This window comes from Bos javanicus, chromosome 16 (assembly GCF_032452875.1).
Source record: "Bos javanicus breed banteng chromosome 16, ARS-OSU_banteng_1.0, whole genome shotgun sequence".
NCBI lineage: Eukaryota > Metazoa > Chordata > Mammalia > Artiodactyla > Bovidae > Bos > Bos javanicus.
The window spans coordinates 71469717-71489430 of record NC_083883.1 but is presented as its reverse complement, the minus strand read 5'-3'; the positions used below and the strand labels follow the sequence as shown (position 1 = coordinate 71489430).

Sequence of the window (19714 nt, the reverse complement as noted above, 5' to 3'; positions counted from 1 at the left end):
CGCAGAACTCTAAAGATGAAATCAGTGAAAATAGTGCAAAAGATGTTTGGGATTATCACTATTAAAATTCACAAGTCATTCGTTTGTACCCTAAGAGGAGAATATAATAATACGCTCCCAGACTCCCCAAGGTGAGTGGCTTTGTTCTTTCTTGCTCAGCTATTCGAGGAAATCCAAATGCCTCCTAAACAGAAGGAAGTGTTGAAGTGGGAATCTTCGTAAGAAGTAATGTTCTTATAACTAACTGGGTATGGGACATTTCTGCTCAAATTTCCAGCTAGAATTACTCACCATTATAGAAGGATTACCATTCCTAGTTCCTCAACTGGGTAAAGGATTTGTATGTAAAGGACCCAGCATAGCATAGTGCCTGGCATGTAATAGGTGTTGATACAAAACCTATGAAATTCCTCTCTCCTTCTATTTGAATGAATTTACTCTTTTTTTTCATCCCAGGATTTGGATGTAGCTTTGCCCATTATCGAGAATTATAAGGATCAGTTATTGGCAATTGGAGAGGTAAATATCCACTAGCTGATCAAGTGATTTCTAATCCAGACCTCCATGTGATATATGAAAGCAGTCCTTAATTCAGTGTTGGTGATTATAACAAACATAGATAATTATGTTCACCCTGCTCAACTGAATAACTTGTCAGTACTTCCTCAGTAAGCAAAAGCACTTAGGGATAAAACAATAGAACGCCTCCCCATGGGCTTGCTAATGGAAGAAGACTGCTTTATTAACATTTCAATATACTTCGCTTTTTTCCTTTTGCTTAAATAAGGCCATCTCTCTGATAAGTTGAAATAGTATGTACAAGCATACTTTAAATATTAATAGGTTAGTTTATAATAAAAAACTTAATAATTTAAAGTTGTGAAGCATTTTATCACTTGGTAATTCCACTTGTAAAGATAAAAGATAGGAATAACACATTCAGAATATAGCATATAGCAGTGCATGCCAAAATAGTATCAAGGGAAGCAGTCGTTTATAATCATTACTGTCCAGCGTGGGGACCACATGCAGCTGTTGAGCACTGAACTGTGACTGGCCCAAACTGATGTGTGCTATCAGGATAAAATGCACAGAGGATTTCAAAGTCTCAGTACCTCAAAGAAAGAATGTAAAATAACTCAGTAATTTTACATTGATTATTTGTTAAGATAATAATGTGAATGTAATAATATTGATAATGATTTAGGAATAGTGACTTAAAGTATATTATTAAAGTTAATTTCACTTGTTTCTTGTTAGTGTTTTTAATGTGGCTACTGGAAACTATAAAGTTGTGTATGTGACTTGTGTGTATGACTCGCATTATATTTCTCTTGGACAGTACTGCTTCATCATCTGCCTTTTGGGATTCATTAAACCATAAACGTGATTCTGTTTTATTTTTCTGTTATAGGTTGGACTGGATTTCTCCCCCAGATTTGCTGGCACTGATGAACAGAAGGAAGAGCAAAGACAAGTCCTAATCAGACAGGTCCAATTAGCCAAAAGACTAAATTTGCCTTTGTAGGTTAATTATCATCTTTCTATATTAATAGTTTTAAAGCACATTATTGATAAATAATGATTCTCCTGAAATGGAGCTCTACTTTTCTTTTTCTCTTAACTACTTTAATAGATCAAAAATAATATGTTCGTAGTAAATACTTAAAAGAAGGTTTTTTTTGTTGTTAAACAGAAATGTTCACTCACGCTCAGCTGGAAGACCTACCATCAGCCTCTTAAATGAGCAAGGTATGTAGGTTCCTGAGAAAAATGTGCCTAATGTTTTGACAATTCTAGTCCATGTTCTCATAGAAAAAGACATCTTATTTGTTTTCTTAAAGGGAAGGGAAAGGGTCAAGTGTAGTGATGGAAATCAATTAAGATGGTTTTGCAAGTGAGCCTACTAATTATAAGGTTCTCAGTGTGATTGTAATGTCCATCAGACCAGGATAAAGCGAATGAAAAATTAGATCAAGTAAAATAAATAAGTTTTTTTTTAATTGGATCAAGTAATCTTTAGTGCCTTCATTTAAAAATTAGCAGCTCAAATTTTTTCATCAGCTTAACCAGCTGATTAATGAGAAAGAGGAAAACACAAAGCAGAGAAGGGTGATCACATTGGCTTACTCTTTTGCCTGTTTTATAGCTGCTGCTTCAGAAAATGGTATTATTCAGATGGTGGCCATCATACATAAAATGCCCTGTCATCTTCACCAGTTGTTCCTAAAGGAAAAATACTTCTCATAGGATTACTTTTCAAATTTTTTAGTTGCCATCCACAGTAAGAAATGCAATTTATTTTGAAACTCGGTATATACTCATATAGAAACTGACAGAAGTTTAAGAAGCAGTACATCTGTGTATGTGCGTGTGTGTGATTATATTGACTGGCACACCCTGGCCAGTCATGACCCACTAAATTGTTTCCGTAACTCACAGTTGTAACCCACTAAATGTCACACCTGCCATTTGAAAAAACAATATTAAATAGTGAGGTAAACGTAATTGCCTACAACTTGAAAGCATTGTGGTTCTCAGTGGTGAGTACTGAATCCCTTGGGATCACTGAGAGCATGATTTTTATGGAGGCTGAGCAGCCTTGCTTTGAGAACTGGAAGTAGTTTTTGGGAAACCTACTCTGACTGTTGAATTTTTGAACTATTCAATTCCTCATTTCCACTAGCATCCTTCTCAAGGACAGTTTGACCATTTAAAAACCTGTTAGGAACAATAATTTGACACTTCACAAACTTCAAGAAGGTTTGGAATGGGAAGTTTAAATAATTGTTTAAAATTTGTTTCAGTTGTATATAATTTATTCTGCAGATTAAGAATTTATTTTTATTCTACTGGTTGAACACTGCGTTTATCTACCCTTTAGAAACCTCAGAACCTTCTAGTGACCAACATTTACTTACAATCTGTGTTGTTCAATTTGATTAGTGGGAAAACCTTTCATTAAGGAAATAAAATGAACTCTGATTTACTTTTTGAGAGGTGCTGACAAAGTGTTGCTGCATGCGTTTGACGGTCGGCCATCTGTAGCCATGGAAGGGGTAAAAGCTGGGTACTTCTTCTCAATTCCTCCTTCTATCATAAGAAGCGGGCAGGTAAAATCTTTCATTAAACTTCCTCTATGCTTTGTGACCTAACACTTTAAAATATGAACTTGCACTTCACTCTCGTGAACTTTTCCTGTTCAGTACTTTTTACGTTACTGTACTGTTGTGTACTGTTCTGGTTTCATTACAAAAATTAATCTTAGGTCCCTACCTCATACTTACATCAAGAGTAACTCATAAATGGATCAGAGACCTAAATGTAAGAGCTGAGATTACAAAACTTTTAGAAGAAGACAGATCCAAATCTTGATGACCATAGATTAGGCAGTGGTTTTCTTTGCCATGACACCAAAAGCACTAACAGCCAAAGAAAAAAAATAGATAAATTGGATCCACACACAAAAAAACTGGGCAGCTCATGCTCAAAAGATCTGAACTCCCCGATAGCTTTCAGAAAAGCATTTTTAAAGGCTGTATGAGGGAGGAGGCTGCAGGGCATGTGATCAGCTTGTACTCAGTGCTCGAATTGGTTGACATCAAGATACAGTTTTAAGCATCATCAGTCAATCTGATTTCAAATGGTCTGAGATCTACATGCTTGAGGTCAGCAGTTTTCATCTGGTGACGGTCTGCTTCCTGTAAAAACAACTTAGGAATGTGTGTCAGACCTCTGCATGTATCTTTCAGGGAACTGGAAATTTGGTGAGTCTCCTATATGACTGATTTGTACCAGTTTTCCAACCCAACAGCTATTCATTACTTCTATATCTTCACGTTTCCTTAACTCTTAAACCAGCCTTTTAAGACTCAGGGGAGGCAGTAGTCCAAAATTATTATTTTATTTACCAATTTAGCATTTTAGTTTTGTTTTTTAATTTTTATTGAAGTTGATCCAAGATTATTTTTATTTTTCCTACTTTTATCATTCATGGAGAAATTTCTTAGTAGTACTTTTTAGCAGTGGTATCATTTCCTTTTCAAAACTAAAATGCTATTATTCTTTCTAAGTTTAAAGATAATATTTGTGCATTATAGAAAATTGAGACACTTCAGAAAAAGACAAATTTCCGGTCAACCCAACCCATCCTACCACTGAGACAATCATTGTTAACATCTGATTCATATAAAATATGAAGATATCATATTCTTTTTGTTTTGAGTTAGCTTCATGGATATTTTTTGTATCTATAAACATAGACCTATTTCTTCTTTAAAATAATTACGTACTATTTCACAATATGGATGCACCGTAATCTAGTTAAGTAAAGGTTACGTTGTATCTAGTTTTCACTGTTAACAAACAGCACTTCAGTGAATAGCATTGTGCATCACAGTTGTTCACATAACTCTTGCAGTTACTGTGTATAAATGGAACCATTAAGAAAAAGGGTATGTATTTTTAAATATGTGGTTAAATCATCACATTTCCTTTGAGGAAGTTTATACCAGTTTAATTTTTGTCTGCCAGCAGTGCATGAGCATACATATTCCTGTGCTTTTGATATTTTACTCTTTCTTTTTTGGCTGTGCTGGGTCCTCGTTGCTGTGCTGGCTTTTTTCTCGTTGTGAGCGGGGGACTTCTCTTTGCTACAGTGTGTGGGCTTCCCCTCGCGGTGGCTTGTCTTGTTGGGGAGCACAGGCTTTAGGGTGTGCGGGCTCAGCGGTTGCAGTTCCCAGGCCCTGGAGCGCAGGCTCCTAGCTGCAGTGCTCAGGCTGAGTTGCTCCTCAGCATGTGGGATCCTACCGGACCAGGGATCGAACCATGTCTTCTGCGTTGGCAGGTGGTTCTTTACCACTGAGCCACCAAGGAAGCCCTGAAATTTTACTCTTAAAATAATTTATTTTATCATTGTTCTACTCTGCATCATCTATCTCCTTTCCATTTTTTATCTTAAAAAGTACAGTGGCAACAAGAGAATTGCTCTTGGTGTAAAACTCACTGAGTTAATTGAAGTCTTTATAATCCAGGCAAAATCATAAACAGAATATAAAACCATCTGTTTCCTAATCTAAAATTCAAAATATGCACATGAACTTAAATTTATAAACATAAAACCTTGACTGACTCAAAGTGAATAGCAGGAAGAAACCCAGAGTATGGTAGTGGTGGAGAAACAATAGAAAACGATAGAAATCTCTCTGTGGATCTTTCAGTGAGCATGTGGTATCAGATGTTTGGTTTCTTGCTGGATGTACCTCATTTTTCGCTCTTGGTTGCTGCTCTTTTGAGTTCCTAGAGGCTTCAGATAATTTTTGGCAAAGAACGTTTTTTTTTTTCTGGCCACACTGCAGTGCTTGTGAGATCTTAGTTCTCCATCCGGGGATCAAACCTGGGCCCCCTGCAGTGGAAGCACAGAGTTCTAACTGGACCAGAGAATTCCCAAAAATGTTTCTTTTTAAATCTGTTAGTGTAGAATGATGAGAACATAGTGGACATTTATAAGTTGAATATTCAGGTATGAATTTTAAATTCCTGCCGAGTAGAATGCAGGTAGGTTTAATGCTCCTTATTTAATCTTTACTTCTCGTGTTTTAAACTTACTAGCTTTCTCTTTTCTCTAAGAAGCAGAAACTTGTGAAACAGTTGCCTTTAACTTCAATTTGTTTAGAAACGGATTCCCCTGCACTGGGACCAGAAAAACAGGTAAACGATTTTCCTATTTCTACATTATTTAGTGTATCTTTCATTTGAAATATTTTCAATTTAGCTGTGTTTCTCCTTACAGTGTAAATACAATGGAATCTTACTTTAGTGCTAGGTTGAAAGATTATATTGACTTAAATTTCATCAGGTCTTTTCCAAATATGGCTGTAGTGCCCCAAAGAATATGATTTGCTATGGGTCACAACCTAGTTTATGTGATATTGAAATCCAGACCAGTATAGTAGAAAAGCTTAGTGTCTACACCTGAAACTACCACAACATTGTTAATCAACTGTACTCCAATAAAAAAAAAAGAAACAAAACCCAGTGTCTAGAGTCAGAAAGACCTGGATTCAGATCTGGTGTGTGATGGTACCCACTAGCTGTGTGACTTTGGTCAAGTTTCTTAATCTCTCTGAAACTATTTCTCATTTGTAAAATGTGGGTAAAATAATAGTAAAATACTTTGAAGTATTACAGTGGGGATTAAATGAAGTAATGTAATATGAAAGTGCTTTGTGTGTCTGATATATAGTAGATGCTCAATAAATGTTCATTTTTCTGTTTTGAATTAGCATGCTGAAATTAGCCTCAATGTCTTGCAGTACATGTATGTATTGATATAGTCATAGATATATTTATGAAATTTCTGCTGTACATTTTGTTATTATAGGCCATAAAGAATCATACTTTAAATATTGCTAAGAATTCCCTGGTGGTCCAGTGGTTAGGACTTGGTGCTTTCACTGCCAAGGCCCAGGTTCAATTCCTGATCTAGGAACTAAGATCCCGCAAGCCTCGCAGCACAGCCTAAATAAATAAATAAATATTGCTACCATTATAAGTTATATTTACCTGAGGGGAAGACACAGTATCTGCTTTATTTGCTTATACAGTGCCTGTTGCAGTCACTTAGCACTAAATAACTTCCTGAGTGCCCCTGACTGCCCATCAGAGCTGTCTCCATGCCTCCCAGGTTCAGAGGATTGGCGCTTGAGAGTCAGGAGTTTGGAAACAGTAGTGATGAAATTGGTAACAAACTATGATTATTTGTGATTACATTATGATTATTGCTAAATAATGTCCAATTAGTTACATAATTTTATAAATCAGCTCTTATAAAAATACAGAAAAGGAATGAGAAAACAGGATCGTAACTGCAGATATTTTTTGTTTGAGTGTAAAATAAAATAGTACAAAACTGCCTTCCTGACTAGTCGAAATAGGAGAAAAGGACCTAACTTTTTTACCCTAAAAATGAGTTTCAAATGCTATTGTAATTCAATTTCATATTTGTATTTTGATGATTTGATCAAAATTGTGTTTTTGGCATAATACCACGCACACAGTAGGTACTCAAAAATATTTATTGAATAAATGAATTTTAAAAGGGAATATGTTTTTTGTTGAGTAAAATGTGTTTATCTTAGACAAATAGAAAACACAGAAAATAATAAGAAAATAGAACCATCTACCACTGAAAGGTTACCACTATAGTATACTGGTTAAAAGTATATACTCTGATGTCAGATTGCTCAGGTTGAAACCTCAGTTGGGCTGTTTACTAGCTGTTTAGGATCCCTTCTTATCTGTAAAAAAGGATGGTAATAATAATACCACCTATCTCCTAGAGTTATTTTGAGGATTAAATGAGAAATTCCATGAAAAACTTAGAACAAAACCTTGCCTACGATAAGCACTAAATAAATGCAGGTTCTTATGTCCTTCCACACTTTTTTATATTCATATATGTACACATAATATGTTTTTCATAAAAACAGAATTAACCTTAACACATCATCTCATGACTTGCTTTTATGTGGTGAACATATGTGTTCGTCAGTAAATAAACACTTTTCCTCATCCTGGTTAATAACCGTATAAATTGTAGCACATGAGTATATTTAACCGGATATTGCCATGTAGGTTGTTTGTTTCCAACATGGTACAGTTAACTCTTGAATAGCGAAGTGGTTAGGGGTACTGACACCTTCTCCAGCCCTGCGCCACACCATGAAAAGTCCGCATCTATCTGCCCTCCGTGTCTTCAGTTTTACATCCCTGGATCCAGCCCTCATTCACATGGTTCTGCATTCACAGATTCAACCCAAGTTTGGATTGTGCGGTACTGTAATTTTTACTGAAAAAAATCTGTGTATAAGTGGACCCACACAGTTCAAACCATGTTGTTAACAGTATAACGAATGTCCCTGAACCTAAATCTGGGTGCACATTTTTCATTGTTTTCTTAGTAGCCTACATTCTCAAGGTTATTTTTTTTGCTCTTAACAGTTGTCGTATTCCTCTGAACATTATCATCCTGAGTAAATAATAACAACAGTAATATATTTCATCATATCTAAATGACTGAAGATGTACCACTATTTTGTGACCCTTAAGGAAAAAAACACTACCAATTATACTTTCACATGCCATTGAATGTCAGTAAAATATTTATCAGTTTCAGAGACGTTAAGATAGGGGAGAAATGCGTCTTAGAATCAGTAAAATGTGGGTGCATAACCTATTTAGTCTTCAGACACACGATGGCATTACTTGAATCAAACTGCACTGCAGCCTGTGGGGTGTAGTGGCCACGCAGCAGAGCCCAGTCTTTACAAGCACTTGCTTGAGGAGCAGACCAAGGGGCAGTTAGTGCGTCGGTCAGGTCACCAAGTGTCCACTATGCAGACTGCTTCATGAGCTAGGTTCTGGGACCTCAGTTGTTAATTCCCTGCCCTAGGGTTTTGTGAGCCCTATGTTTCAAGAGCAGCATAGACTCCATCAGTGTTGTAGCCTTAGCTTTCAGGCTGAAGTTCAGGGCCTTCTCCCCACCCCCTTTAAAAAAAAAAAAAAGGAAAGAACCCATCAGTTGTTTTAGCCTACTCATTTTCATCTCTTTTATCCACAGTCTCCAAGGATTGCTTCTGTCAAGTGTCACGTTTGATTCCGTGTCTCTTTTTTCTGTTTCAGGTACGGAACGAGCCCCGGAACATTTCCATTTCAGCAGAATATATTGCCCAGGTGAAAGGGGTCTCAGTGGAAGAAGTTATAGAAGTGACAACACAGAACGCGTTGAAACTGTTTCCCAAGCTTCAGCGGCTGCTCCCCAAATAGCCTCTGAACAAAACCACCTGCAGAGGGCAGTGTTTGAGAAAAATAAGTGTCCTGACAAGTCTCAACTGCAGAAGCCACTGGAGAAGTATCAAGATAGAGATTATAATTAGAGACAAGTTTCTCTCAGAAGTAAAACTGTGCTTAGATCCTGAAACCCTGGGTTCAAATTCTACCTTGCACTGCTTTTCAGTTAATGAACTCATAGCAGGAGATTGGGAACACTGCTGCCTCTTACTTTGCCCGTTAAGAGCAACCACCAAATGAACTGAAACCGTTTCTTCTGGCGAGGGTGGCTCCCACAGATAAGAAATACGTGCTACTGTGATGGCATGGAACAGGCCACAGTTGGATTCTTTACCACCTCTTTGACTTCTTACAGGATTTATCCAGTGACAGAAGAGTATCTAGTTTCTTATCCTGTCAAAAGTCCTATCTTTTCTGGGTTTGTAAAACTGAACTTTGCATTTTGAATTCTCTCTCTCTTTAAGAGAAAAATGATCATGGTTTTTATGTTGATCTTAGATTCTGACTTGGGAAGCCAGTGGTTTGTACAATCATCATTAAACACCAAGCCCCAAAGTTTAGTTAATAATTGATTTTAAGTTCCAGTCTGAATTTTGTCACAGGTTTAAAATGTAAATAGCTTCATTAAAAATGTATCCGACATTTTTGCATACAGTAATATTTTACATTCTTAAGTTTTGAAAATCTCAGGAGAGAAGAGAGTCTTGTACCTAGTGGTGATGGTAGCACAACAATATGAATGCACTTAATGCCAATAAATTGTACTGGTAAACATTATTAAGATGGTAAATTTTGTTACGTGTACTTTACTACAATTTTTTTAAAAAAAATCTTAAATGTAGTTTACAAGGTATTGTGATTAATACCAAAACCTGAGTATTTAATTTTGTTAAATTTTATAAGCAGGAAATTTTATAAGCAGGAAAAAGTACCTGCCAGAGAAACAACTTCCTAAAAATCGAAGTGATTTTTACATAATCTTCAATATTTTGAAATGAATTCATTTATGGAGGAGTGGGGGTAGAGGGTCCCCAATCAAGTTAGACCATCTAAGAAGCAGAACAGGACCTCTTATGAGATATTCAGCCACTTATCATCATGATGACAGATGAAATTCCCACATTTAGTGGGAGGTTGTATTAAAACTAGATGTCTAAGTTCTCTTTTAACTCTATCTCTTTCGCCCGTTTCCTACCGCCATCTGCTCACAATCCCTTTATCAGACGTCTTCTCACCTTTAAATCCTCTAAGATCCAACTTACAGGACTTTAGCCTACACAGCCACCCCAGCCAGACATGATCTTTGCCCTCTAAACTGTGTAGCCATTTTCTTCATTTATTCATCAGTTTCTTTCTTTTGTTGTTCAAATAGTTAACTGAGCTCTTCCTACAGGTTGCCCACTAGTCTTAGGTCTGTAGGCTGGAGACAAAGACGGTACAGTTCTTGCCTTCAGCTCTCAGTTTAATAAAGAAGATCAACAAGTGGACAAATTGCAAAGCAATGTGAATAGTACTATAATAAAAGAAAAATGAAATACTATGAAAACCAGCCTGATGACATTTAACACGTGACTCCTTTTTCCTAGGGTTACTTTATGTTTTTCACCTCCAGAGATTGTAAACCTTTTGACGGCAAACTACTTTTTTTGGTTTTGCATCTTCTACGTGTCCTGAAGTAGTAGTTAGAAGGGAGCCTGGGTCAGACCTCTCTGCTGACCTTGGAGAGCCTCCCAGAGAGGCAGGAGGCAACTGGAGCTCATTTTGGGGACACAGGAACTGCAGCAGCAGATTTTAGAGAGCTGCTTCTACCTGATGGTCACTGGTACTGGCAAGTGCCAGTTTGGAATCCTCCTTCAAGTTTATTAGCACCAGGACCTGGTCCTGCCTACCAGCCTGTCAGCCCCAGTACCAGGACACCTCAGCTCTGAGAACCAGCTGAGGGGAGACAGAGCCCCACCCACCAGAAGGCCTGCTGTCTTAAGACCCCTGGAACCCACAGTTACCCTGGGACCCAGCCCTGCCCACCAGGACACCAACACCAGCCTCATCCACCGGTGGACAAGCACCAGCCTCATGATCACCTGGGCTGAAGCCCAGCCCTGTCCATCAGCAAACCATCTTACCAACCATGAGACCCCCCAGGGCCCTGCAGCCAGAGATCCCGGGACACAGCTCCGCTCAGCACTGGGCCAGCACCAGACCCAGGACCTGGCTTCACTCACCAGCAGGCAGACACAAGACCCTGGACCCCTGCAATCCCATAACCTGCCATGGCAGGATCCAGCCCACGCACTGCAGGCTGACACCAGCTCAGAGACATCTTGGGACCCCTCAGTCAGCCACTCCAAGATTTAGTCCCACTCACCAGCAGGTCAGCACCAGCTTTGGAACACGCTGGAACTCACAAGCAGGCATGTGGGTGGGTGGAAGCAGCCCCACCCACCAGCAGGCTGACACTAGATTGGGGAACCCCAGCCCCACCCCCAGCAATCCCAGAACCTGGCTTCACTGACCAGTGGGCCGATGCTAGCCCTGAGATCCCCCAGGACTCTGCAGCGAGCACCTCAGGGCCTGGTCCTGCTCACTAACGCCTAGTAGCCGCTACACAAGGCAGGGCCTGGCAGCCAACCAGACCAGGGGCCAGCCACACCTTACGGTAGCTTCCACAGTACTCAACTTCCCAGGACAGAAGGACACACACAGTCCACATAGGGGGCACCCCTAGAGCACATAGCTCTGGTGACCAGAAGGGATTGAGCAGCAGCTATGAAAGGCCAATTTTCCAAAGTTAGAAAATGTAACCAATATACCAAATACACAGAAAAACAAACAGAGAGTTAGGCAAAAGGAGGTAACAGAGGAATATGTTCCAAAGGAGATGGAACATATTTCATCTTTCATCCAAAGATGAAACCCCGACAGAGCCAAGTGAAGTGGAGATGGGCAATCTACCTGATGAAAAGTTCAAGGTAATGATCATAAAGATGTTCAAAGAACTCAGGAGAGGATTGTAGGAACAGAAAGAGAGATTCAAGGTTTTTAACAAAGAGTTAGAAAATGTAACAAAGAATCAAACAGAGATGAAGAATACAATAACTGAGATGAAAATGCATTAGAAAGAATCAACAGTAGATTAAATGATATGGAGAAATGAATGAGTGAGCTAGAAGACAGAGTGGAAATCCCTGACACTGATCAGAAAAACAAATAAAAAGAAATGAGGACAGTTTAGGAGACCACTGGGACCACATCAGGTGTACTAACAGTCACATTACAGGGCCCAGAGTGAGAAGAGGGGGAGTAAAGGTCATATTTGAAGACATAATAGCTAAAAACTTCCCGAACTTGAGAAAAGAAACACATAGCCAGGTCCAAGAAGCACAGAGTCTCAAACAAGATCAACCCAAACAGGACCACACTAAAACACACTGGGATTAAAATGACAAAAATTAAAAACAAAATATTAAAAGCAGCAAGGAAAAATCTACAAGTTGCATAATACAAGGGAATTCCCATAAAGATACCGGCTGACTTTTTACTGGAAACGTTTGATCCCTGGTTTGGGAAGATCCCCTCGAGAAGGGAATGGCTACCCACTCCAGTATTCTCGCCTGGAGAATCCCACGGACAGAGGAGCCTGGTAGGCTACAGTCCATGGGGTTGCGAAGAATCAGACATGACTGAGTAACTAACACTTCTGGAGGCCAGAAGGGAGTGGCATGATATATTCAAAAGAATGAAAGGGAAAATCGTATAACCAAGAAGACTCTACCTGGCAAGTGTTTCATTCAGATTTAATAGATCAAAAATTTTGCAGACAGGTGAAAGCTGAAAGAGTTCAGAAACACCAAAGCAGCTTTACAAGAAATGCTAAAGGGACTTCTCTAAGTGAAAAGAAAAGGCCTATAACTAGGAACACGAAATTTACAAGAGGAAAAAGCTCATTGGTAAAGGCAAGTATGCAGTAACCGTGGTAAATCAACCAGGTATAAAGGACGACTAGAAGACAGAAGTAATAAAATTATCTATATATACAACAGTTAGTGAAGTGGAAGTGAAGTCGCTCAGTCGTGTTCGACTCTTTGGGACCCATGGACTGTAGACCACCCAGCTCCTCTGTCCATGGGATTCTCCAGGCAAGAATACTGTTGTGGGTTGCCATTGCCTCCTCCAACACAACAGTTAAGGGATACACAAAACAAAAAGATATAAAATATGATGTCAAAAACAGTAAACGTTGGGGGAGTGGCGTTACAATTCTGGGTTGTAAAAATGAATTTGAACTTAAGAAATCCACAAATTACAACAATCACATTGACAGATTGCTATATATAAACCTTATCATAACCACAAACCAAAAATCTGTAATAGACACACAGCAAAAAAGAGAAAAACAGATAATAAAAAATAAGTAAAATAAAAAAAAAGAAAATATTAAGAAAAGAGAAAGGAATCCAAACATAACACTAAAGGTAGTCATCAAGACACAAAGGAAGAAAGACTGCATAATTTCACTCTTATGTGGAATCTAAAAAAACAAAATTAACAGACATAATAAAACAGAAACAGTTCTAGATACAGAGAACAAACAGGGGGTTTCCAGAAGGAAGGGGGTTGAGGGAGGAAAAAAATAAATTAGAGATATTGAAAGGTACAACTTCTAATTGCAAAATAAATGAGTCACGGGTATGAGATGTACAGTGTGGGGAATATAGTCAGTAACTATGTAATATCTTTGTATTGTGCCATATCATAACTAGACATCATGGTGATCAGTTTGGAATGGATAGACGTCACTGTGTGTAAAAGGAACCAACATAGTGTTGGAGGTCAATTATGCTTTAAAAACAAACAAACTCATAAAAAGAGATTGTATTTGTGCCCAGAGGTGGGTGTGGGGGAAGGCCGAAGTACAAAGTTCCAGTTGTAAGACCACTAAATACTAGGGATGTAAGGTACAAATGATAAATTTAATTAACACTATTGTGTGTTATTGGAGAAGGCAATGGCACCCCACTCCAGTACTCTTTCCTGGAAAATCCCATGGACGGAGGAGCCTGGTAGGCTGCAGTCCATGGGGTCGCTAAGAGTCAGACACGACTGAGCAACTTCACTTTCACTTTTCACTTTCATGCATTGGAGAAGGAAATGGCAACCCACTCCAGTGTTCTTGCCTGGAGAATCCCAGGGATGGGGGAGCCTGGTGGGCTGCCGTCTCTGGGGTCGCTCAGAGTCGGACACGACTGAAGTGACTTAGCAGCAGCAGCGGCATTGTGTGTTATATACATGGTAGTCTTTTAGTAAATCCTAAAAGTTCTCATCACAAGAAAAAATGTTTTTCTATTTAATTTGTGTCTATGAGATGATGGATGTTCACTGAACTTACTGTGATAATCTTTTCACGATGTATGTAGCTCATTATGCTGTAACCTTCAACTTAGTGCTGTATGTCAATGGTATCTCAATAAAGCTGGAAGAAAATGAATAAATAAATAAGAGGAACGGAGGCAGTAAGTCCAACCGATGGCAGTTGAGAAGTCAATATTTTATCTTTCAATCTACTCTTTGAAATGGCTATTGAATATTAAATACCTCTTCAGTGGCTTAATTTTTAAAAATATGCTTATTTTTCTCCTCTAATCTATAAATGCATTAAGTGCTACTCAAAGATTTTTTAATGTTAAATCTTTTGAAAAATAGGAGTAAACTCTCTTGGTCTGGAAAGGCAAATCTTTGCTTTATCCAGGAGTTGTTCCCCAGTTGAAAGATAAAAAGAGCTTTTGCCTTCTCTATATATGGTGACCTGCCATACTGGAGGAAACATTTCTTATTCCAGCTGTCATCTTTTTTTCTTCTAGTAAGAAACAGATAGAATAGCATCTTTCTTTAAATCAGGAAACTATCAGTCCTTTTCTTTCATTTTGATGCAACCAAGAGTCTGCATTATTGTCTGGAGCTCAGTCTCGCTCCTGCTCACCCGTCTGTCATAGTCCTCCTCTTGTGCTGTTGCATGTTTTCTTCCCCTCTCTCAGATCCCTCTTCTAAACTAAACATAAAGAAGAGTCTTGTATTTGCATGGTTGAGCTACAGTCACACTTCAAAGTTTAATTCTTGCTTTGCCCTTTCTTGCCCTTTTCATGCTTTTGATTGAATACTTCAAAGCAGCTTATTGTGAACTCACATTTCATTTACAAAATCTGAGTAACGCCTGGTTCTATGCTTTTTAGAGCTTAGCTTTGCATGAATATGCAAATCTAACTGTCTTTTTTATTTTATTTATTTATTTAAATTTTTGACCATGCCATATGGCTTGCAAGATCTCAGTTCGCCATCAGGGACTGAACCTGAGCCAAGGCAGTGAAAGCCCAGAATCCTAACCATGGGCCACCAGGGAACTCCCTCAACTGTCCTTTTAAAACTATGACAAAATTTGTGCTAAGATTACAAAGTCAGTCAAAAATAGAGAATGGGAAAAGACTAGATAATTCAGGGATTATCAACGTGACAAGTTTAAACATGGAATGACTTCCATTCCAGTTCTTTTTTTCAAATATCACAAGAAAAACATCCTAATACTCCTTATCCCCCTTGTTGTTTAGTCTCTAAGCTGCCTCCAACTCTTCTGTGACCCCATGGACTGTAGTCTGCCAGGCTCCTCTGTCCATGGGATTTCCCAGGCAAGAATACTGGAGTGGGTTGCCATTTCCTTCTCCATGGGATTTTCCCAACTGAGAGGTCAAACCCATGTCTCCTGCACTGACAGGTGGATTCTTTACCACTGAGCCACCTGAGAAGCCCCTTTATCCCCCTTATCTTTGCCTAATTCCAAAACAAGCATATCTTTAAAAACAACAACAACAACAAAAAAAAGATGACTTCTTTGGTGAGCATCTCAGATCAAGTAATTCATGACTAACCTGAGTGGTATTTATACCTTGGGTGTTAAAAATGGTGTAAATTACTTCTCATTTCCCAGTTCAGTTACCTAATGTATTAGAGAACCATGCATAGCATGTAAGGACAGTAAGTGTTAGAAGTCCAATATCCGCAGTACAGGAATCTTCTGTGGATTACTTCTGAAGTCCAAGTAATTTAAATAAATTGTATAAATTCTTGCAGCTACTGTGTGACACATTTAGAATTAAAATCCCCTGACTTCAATTTTAGCACTTTCTTTCAAGTATCACAAAGCGTCTAGATCTGATGATGTCTGTTAGTTTGTGGCAACCCCATGGACTGTAGTCCACCAGGCTCCTCTGAACATGGGATTCTCCAGGCAAGAGTACTGGAGTGGGTTGCCATTCCCTCCTCCAGGGGTTCCTCCCAACCCAGGGATCAAGCCCACATTTCTTGCATCTCCTGCACTGGCAGGTAGGGGTTCTTAAGGTTAGCCATTATTATATATATATTTTTTGTATCCACCTTCAAATTTGGTCTTTTCATAGACACTAGTAAAACAGCTGTTTATAATGAGAGTTCTGTAAAAACTTACCAATTTAGAAGTTTCTCCAATTTAAAGGATCCATTGTCTGGCCACTGACAAGCCGTATGTTAGCAACTCAAACCATAAAATTCAAGATGTGTCCCCACAAGAGAGTACAAAGGATGCGGCCTTCACAAGAGCCAGAAAGTTTGCTTGTCAAAATAGTTTAAGTAAAGACCTTCATTGTATCTGTTCAGTCACTCAGTCGTGTCTGACTCTTTTCGACCACATTGTACAGACAGGCGCAACAAAGGCCGAGATGACAAAGCCCCTTATGGTCGGGGCCCATTTGTGACAAATTTGCTGGCATAGCCAAACCAAACAGCTGCTCAGAATCCCAGGCTGTTTGGCTGCCAAATGTATATCATATGTATATATTCTGAATGGCAGAGATCAAGCTCTCAAAGCACAATAAAAATGCCTAAAATCAGGCAGAAAAATTTACATTTCAAAGGATCAGGGAGAGAAACGCAAGTTTCTCCTGGAAGGCCTTTTGTTTCTTTAAGGTCAAAATTCTGAAAATGTGTTTTATCCAATTGGCTTTCTCTAACAAGTTTTGGACAGAGTCCATTTTCAGGGTGAGATTTTCTTTAATTCTCAATTAAGCAATAACTTGTAAGTATAAATTCTGTATGTATATAAACCATAGTAGTAGTAGTATTAGTCGTTCAGTTGTATCCCGCTCTTTGCGATCCCATAGACTGTAGCCTGCCAGGCTCCTTTGTCCATGGGATTCTCCAGGCAAGAATAGTGGAGTGGACTGCCATTCCCTTCTACAGAGGATCTTCCTGACCCAGGGATAGAACCGGATCTCCTGCATTTGCAGGCAGATTCTGGGAAGACCCTATATAAACCAGCAGTTCAGTTCAGTCGCTCAGTCTGTCCGACTCTTTGCAATCCCGTGGACTGCAGCATGCCAGGCCTCCCTGTCCATCACCAACTCCCGGATTTTACTTAAACTCATGTCCATCGAGTCGGTGATACCATCCAACCATCTCATTCTCTGTTGTCCCTTTCTCCTCCTGCCTTCAATCTTTCCCAGCATCAGGGTCTTTTCAAATGAGTCAGTTCTTTGCATCAGGTGGTCAGAGTATTAGAGTTTCAGCTTCAGCATCAGTCCTTCCAATGAATATTCAGGACTGATTTCCTTTAGGATGGACTGGTTGGATCTCCTTGCCATCCAAGGGACTCTCAAGAGTTTTCTCTAACATCTTCTTCAAAAGCATCAATTCTTCAGTGCTCAGCTTTCTTGATAGCCCAGCTCTCACAGTCATAAGTGACTACTGGAAAAATCATAGCTTTGACTAGACGGACCTTGGTTGACAAACCGTACTGGGGTATTATTAATAGTTTGGAGGTTGGCAACCTTTCACTCCTTTTTCTGTTATTTTGAAAGTTTTGTTGCCTATTCAGATATCAGTTTGCCCAGCTAAAACTGCTAATGACGATTTTAAGGTGAACCAATGCACTGCTTGTGAAGTTACCTTCTCTAGGTGTCGCTCTAGAGTCATCTCCACTCTGGTTTCTCAGTTCCTCCCTCTGGCAGTCTAAAACCACTGTGGTTGCTTGGATCACTGAGTGGCCAGCTGTCATATGTAGTCCCTGGATGAGGAAGTTTCCCCACTCCCCTTTTTTTTTCCCCCACACTGCTTGGTTTGCAGTATCTTAGTTCTCTGTCAGGGGATTGAACCCAGGCCTTTGGCAGTAAGAGGGCCGAGTCCTAACCAGTGGATGACCAGGGAATTCCCACATTTTTTAACTTAAATGAGTAAGCTTCCTATGGGATCATTACATAGCATATGAGGATATACCTACACCAGTCTTGTAAGTTTCTCAGTTGCCTGAGGAAGCCATTGCTGGCTGCAAGGAGATGTTTTCTTCTTCTTTGGAGCTGAAAGCGCTCATGCGATATTCTCACTTTCATTCTGACAAACTCTATTAAAATAGCCGATTCAGGGAAGAGTGACAGGCCAGTCTCTTACCAAGTCACTCAGCCGAATGAGTTTTATTTTTACTCAGTAAAATTGCCCCAGTGTTTTTCAACACAAGTAACGAAAGTACCTTTTTTTGAAACCAAGTTCAAGGAAATCATGTAGCATTTGTCTTTTCATGTGGGTTTTTTTCTTTTATTGATGTGGTGTGTCACAGTGACTGATTTTCATATGTTATAACATTCTTGTTACCCTGGAATTAATCCAACTTTATCATGGTGTGTGGTCTTCTGTATTGTTGGACTCAGTTTACTAGTACTTTGTTTAGGATTTTTACATCTCTATTGCGCCTGTAATTTTCTTCTGTTGTAGGTGTCTTTGTCTGGTTTTCCCTCAGGGTTGACCGAAGGGCAGCTGTAATGTGACAGGTTGATGGCTGCAACATTTTTTGTTTATTGTTATGGCAGGAAACATTTTTTCATTAACAAAGGAAAACGGGTGAGGAAGGGAAGTTGTCCGGAGGAAGATGGTATTTATTGATTGGCTGCATGGCATGCAAGAACTTGGTTCCTTGACCAAGGATCAAAGCCCACCACAGTGGAGGTGCAGTCTTAGTCACTGGACCACCAGGGAAGTCCCTGAAGGAGGTAGTATTTAACTACAGTAGTTCCCCCCTATCTACAGGGACAATGTACGAGACCCCATTGGATACTAAAACTGAGGATAGCATGCTGCTGCTGCTGCTAAGTCGCTTCAGTTGTGTCCGACTCTGTGCGACCCCATGGACTGCAGCCTACCAGGCTTCTCCATCCCTGGGATTCTCCAGGCAAGAACACTGGAGTGGCTTGCCATTTCCCTTTCCAATGCATGAAAGTGGAAAGTGAACGTCAAGTCGCTCAGTCGTGTCCGACTCTTAGCGACCCCATGGACTGCAGCCTACCAGGCTCCTCCGTCCATGGGATTTTCCGGGCAACAGTACTGGAGTAGGGTGCCATTGTCTTCTCCTGAGGATAGCATAGAACCTTATATATACAATCTTCCTTATACATATCAGGGGAGCAAAATTTGCCACCCCAAAATGTCTCTTTGGCACACGAGTTAGGGGAAACACACTCACTGAAACGGTCCACCCTGGCCAGGCACCATACAACCGTTCGTGTGAGTGACTTTAGAACAGGAGGCCTTAGGAAGGAACATGGAACCACAAGTCACCATCAATCAGGAGAGTTCGGGAAAGATCAAAGGAGATGCCACGTGTCCTTCCACCTCCTAGAATCCTCCTCGCTGACATCCATCTCAGTCAAGCAATGCATGTGCGGCCAGGAAGCTCCGAGTCAGAAGGATTGGTCAGAGACAACCTGGAAACTCATCCCATCACCATAAAACCTGAGACTGTGAGCCACGTTACAGAGCAGTTCTCCTGGGTTCCCTCACCCTCCTGCCTTCCGCC

The 19714-nt window shown here is 39.7% G+C and overlaps 1 protein-coding gene and 1 non-coding gene across 11 annotated transcripts in view; both read left to right on the top strand.

Moving 5' to 3' along the window:
- Nucleotides 1-19714, top strand: part of TATDN3 (TatD DNase domain containing 3) — a 32253-nt gene that overhangs the window by 5058 nt on the left and 7481 nt on the right. For 2 of the 10 annotated variants that reach the window (XM_061383550.1, XM_061383545.1), the window contains 6 exons: nucleotides 457-519; nucleotides 1415-1524; nucleotides 1697-1752; nucleotides 3001-3113; nucleotides 5629-5709; nucleotides 8683-8911. In XM_061383550.1, the coding sequence (XP_061239534.1) occupies nucleotides 457-519; nucleotides 1415-1524; nucleotides 1697-1752; nucleotides 3001-3113; nucleotides 5629-5709; nucleotides 8683-8826 (567 nt within the window). In that variant the 3' untranslated portion in view covers nucleotides 8827-8911. Of the gene's footprint in view, nucleotides 1-456; nucleotides 520-1414; nucleotides 1525-1696; nucleotides 1753-3000; nucleotides 3114-5628; nucleotides 5710-8001; nucleotides 8147-8682; nucleotides 9628-19714 lie in introns of those variants that run through there. The other 8 variants (XM_061383547.1, XM_061383551.1, XM_061383553.1 and 5 more) reach the window with 8 other exon arrangements.
- TRNAE-UUC (transfer RNA glutamic acid (anticodon UUC)) lies at nucleotides 6419-6490 on the top strand. The gene has a single exon. It is a non-coding gene; the product is annotated as a tRNA-Glu (tRNA).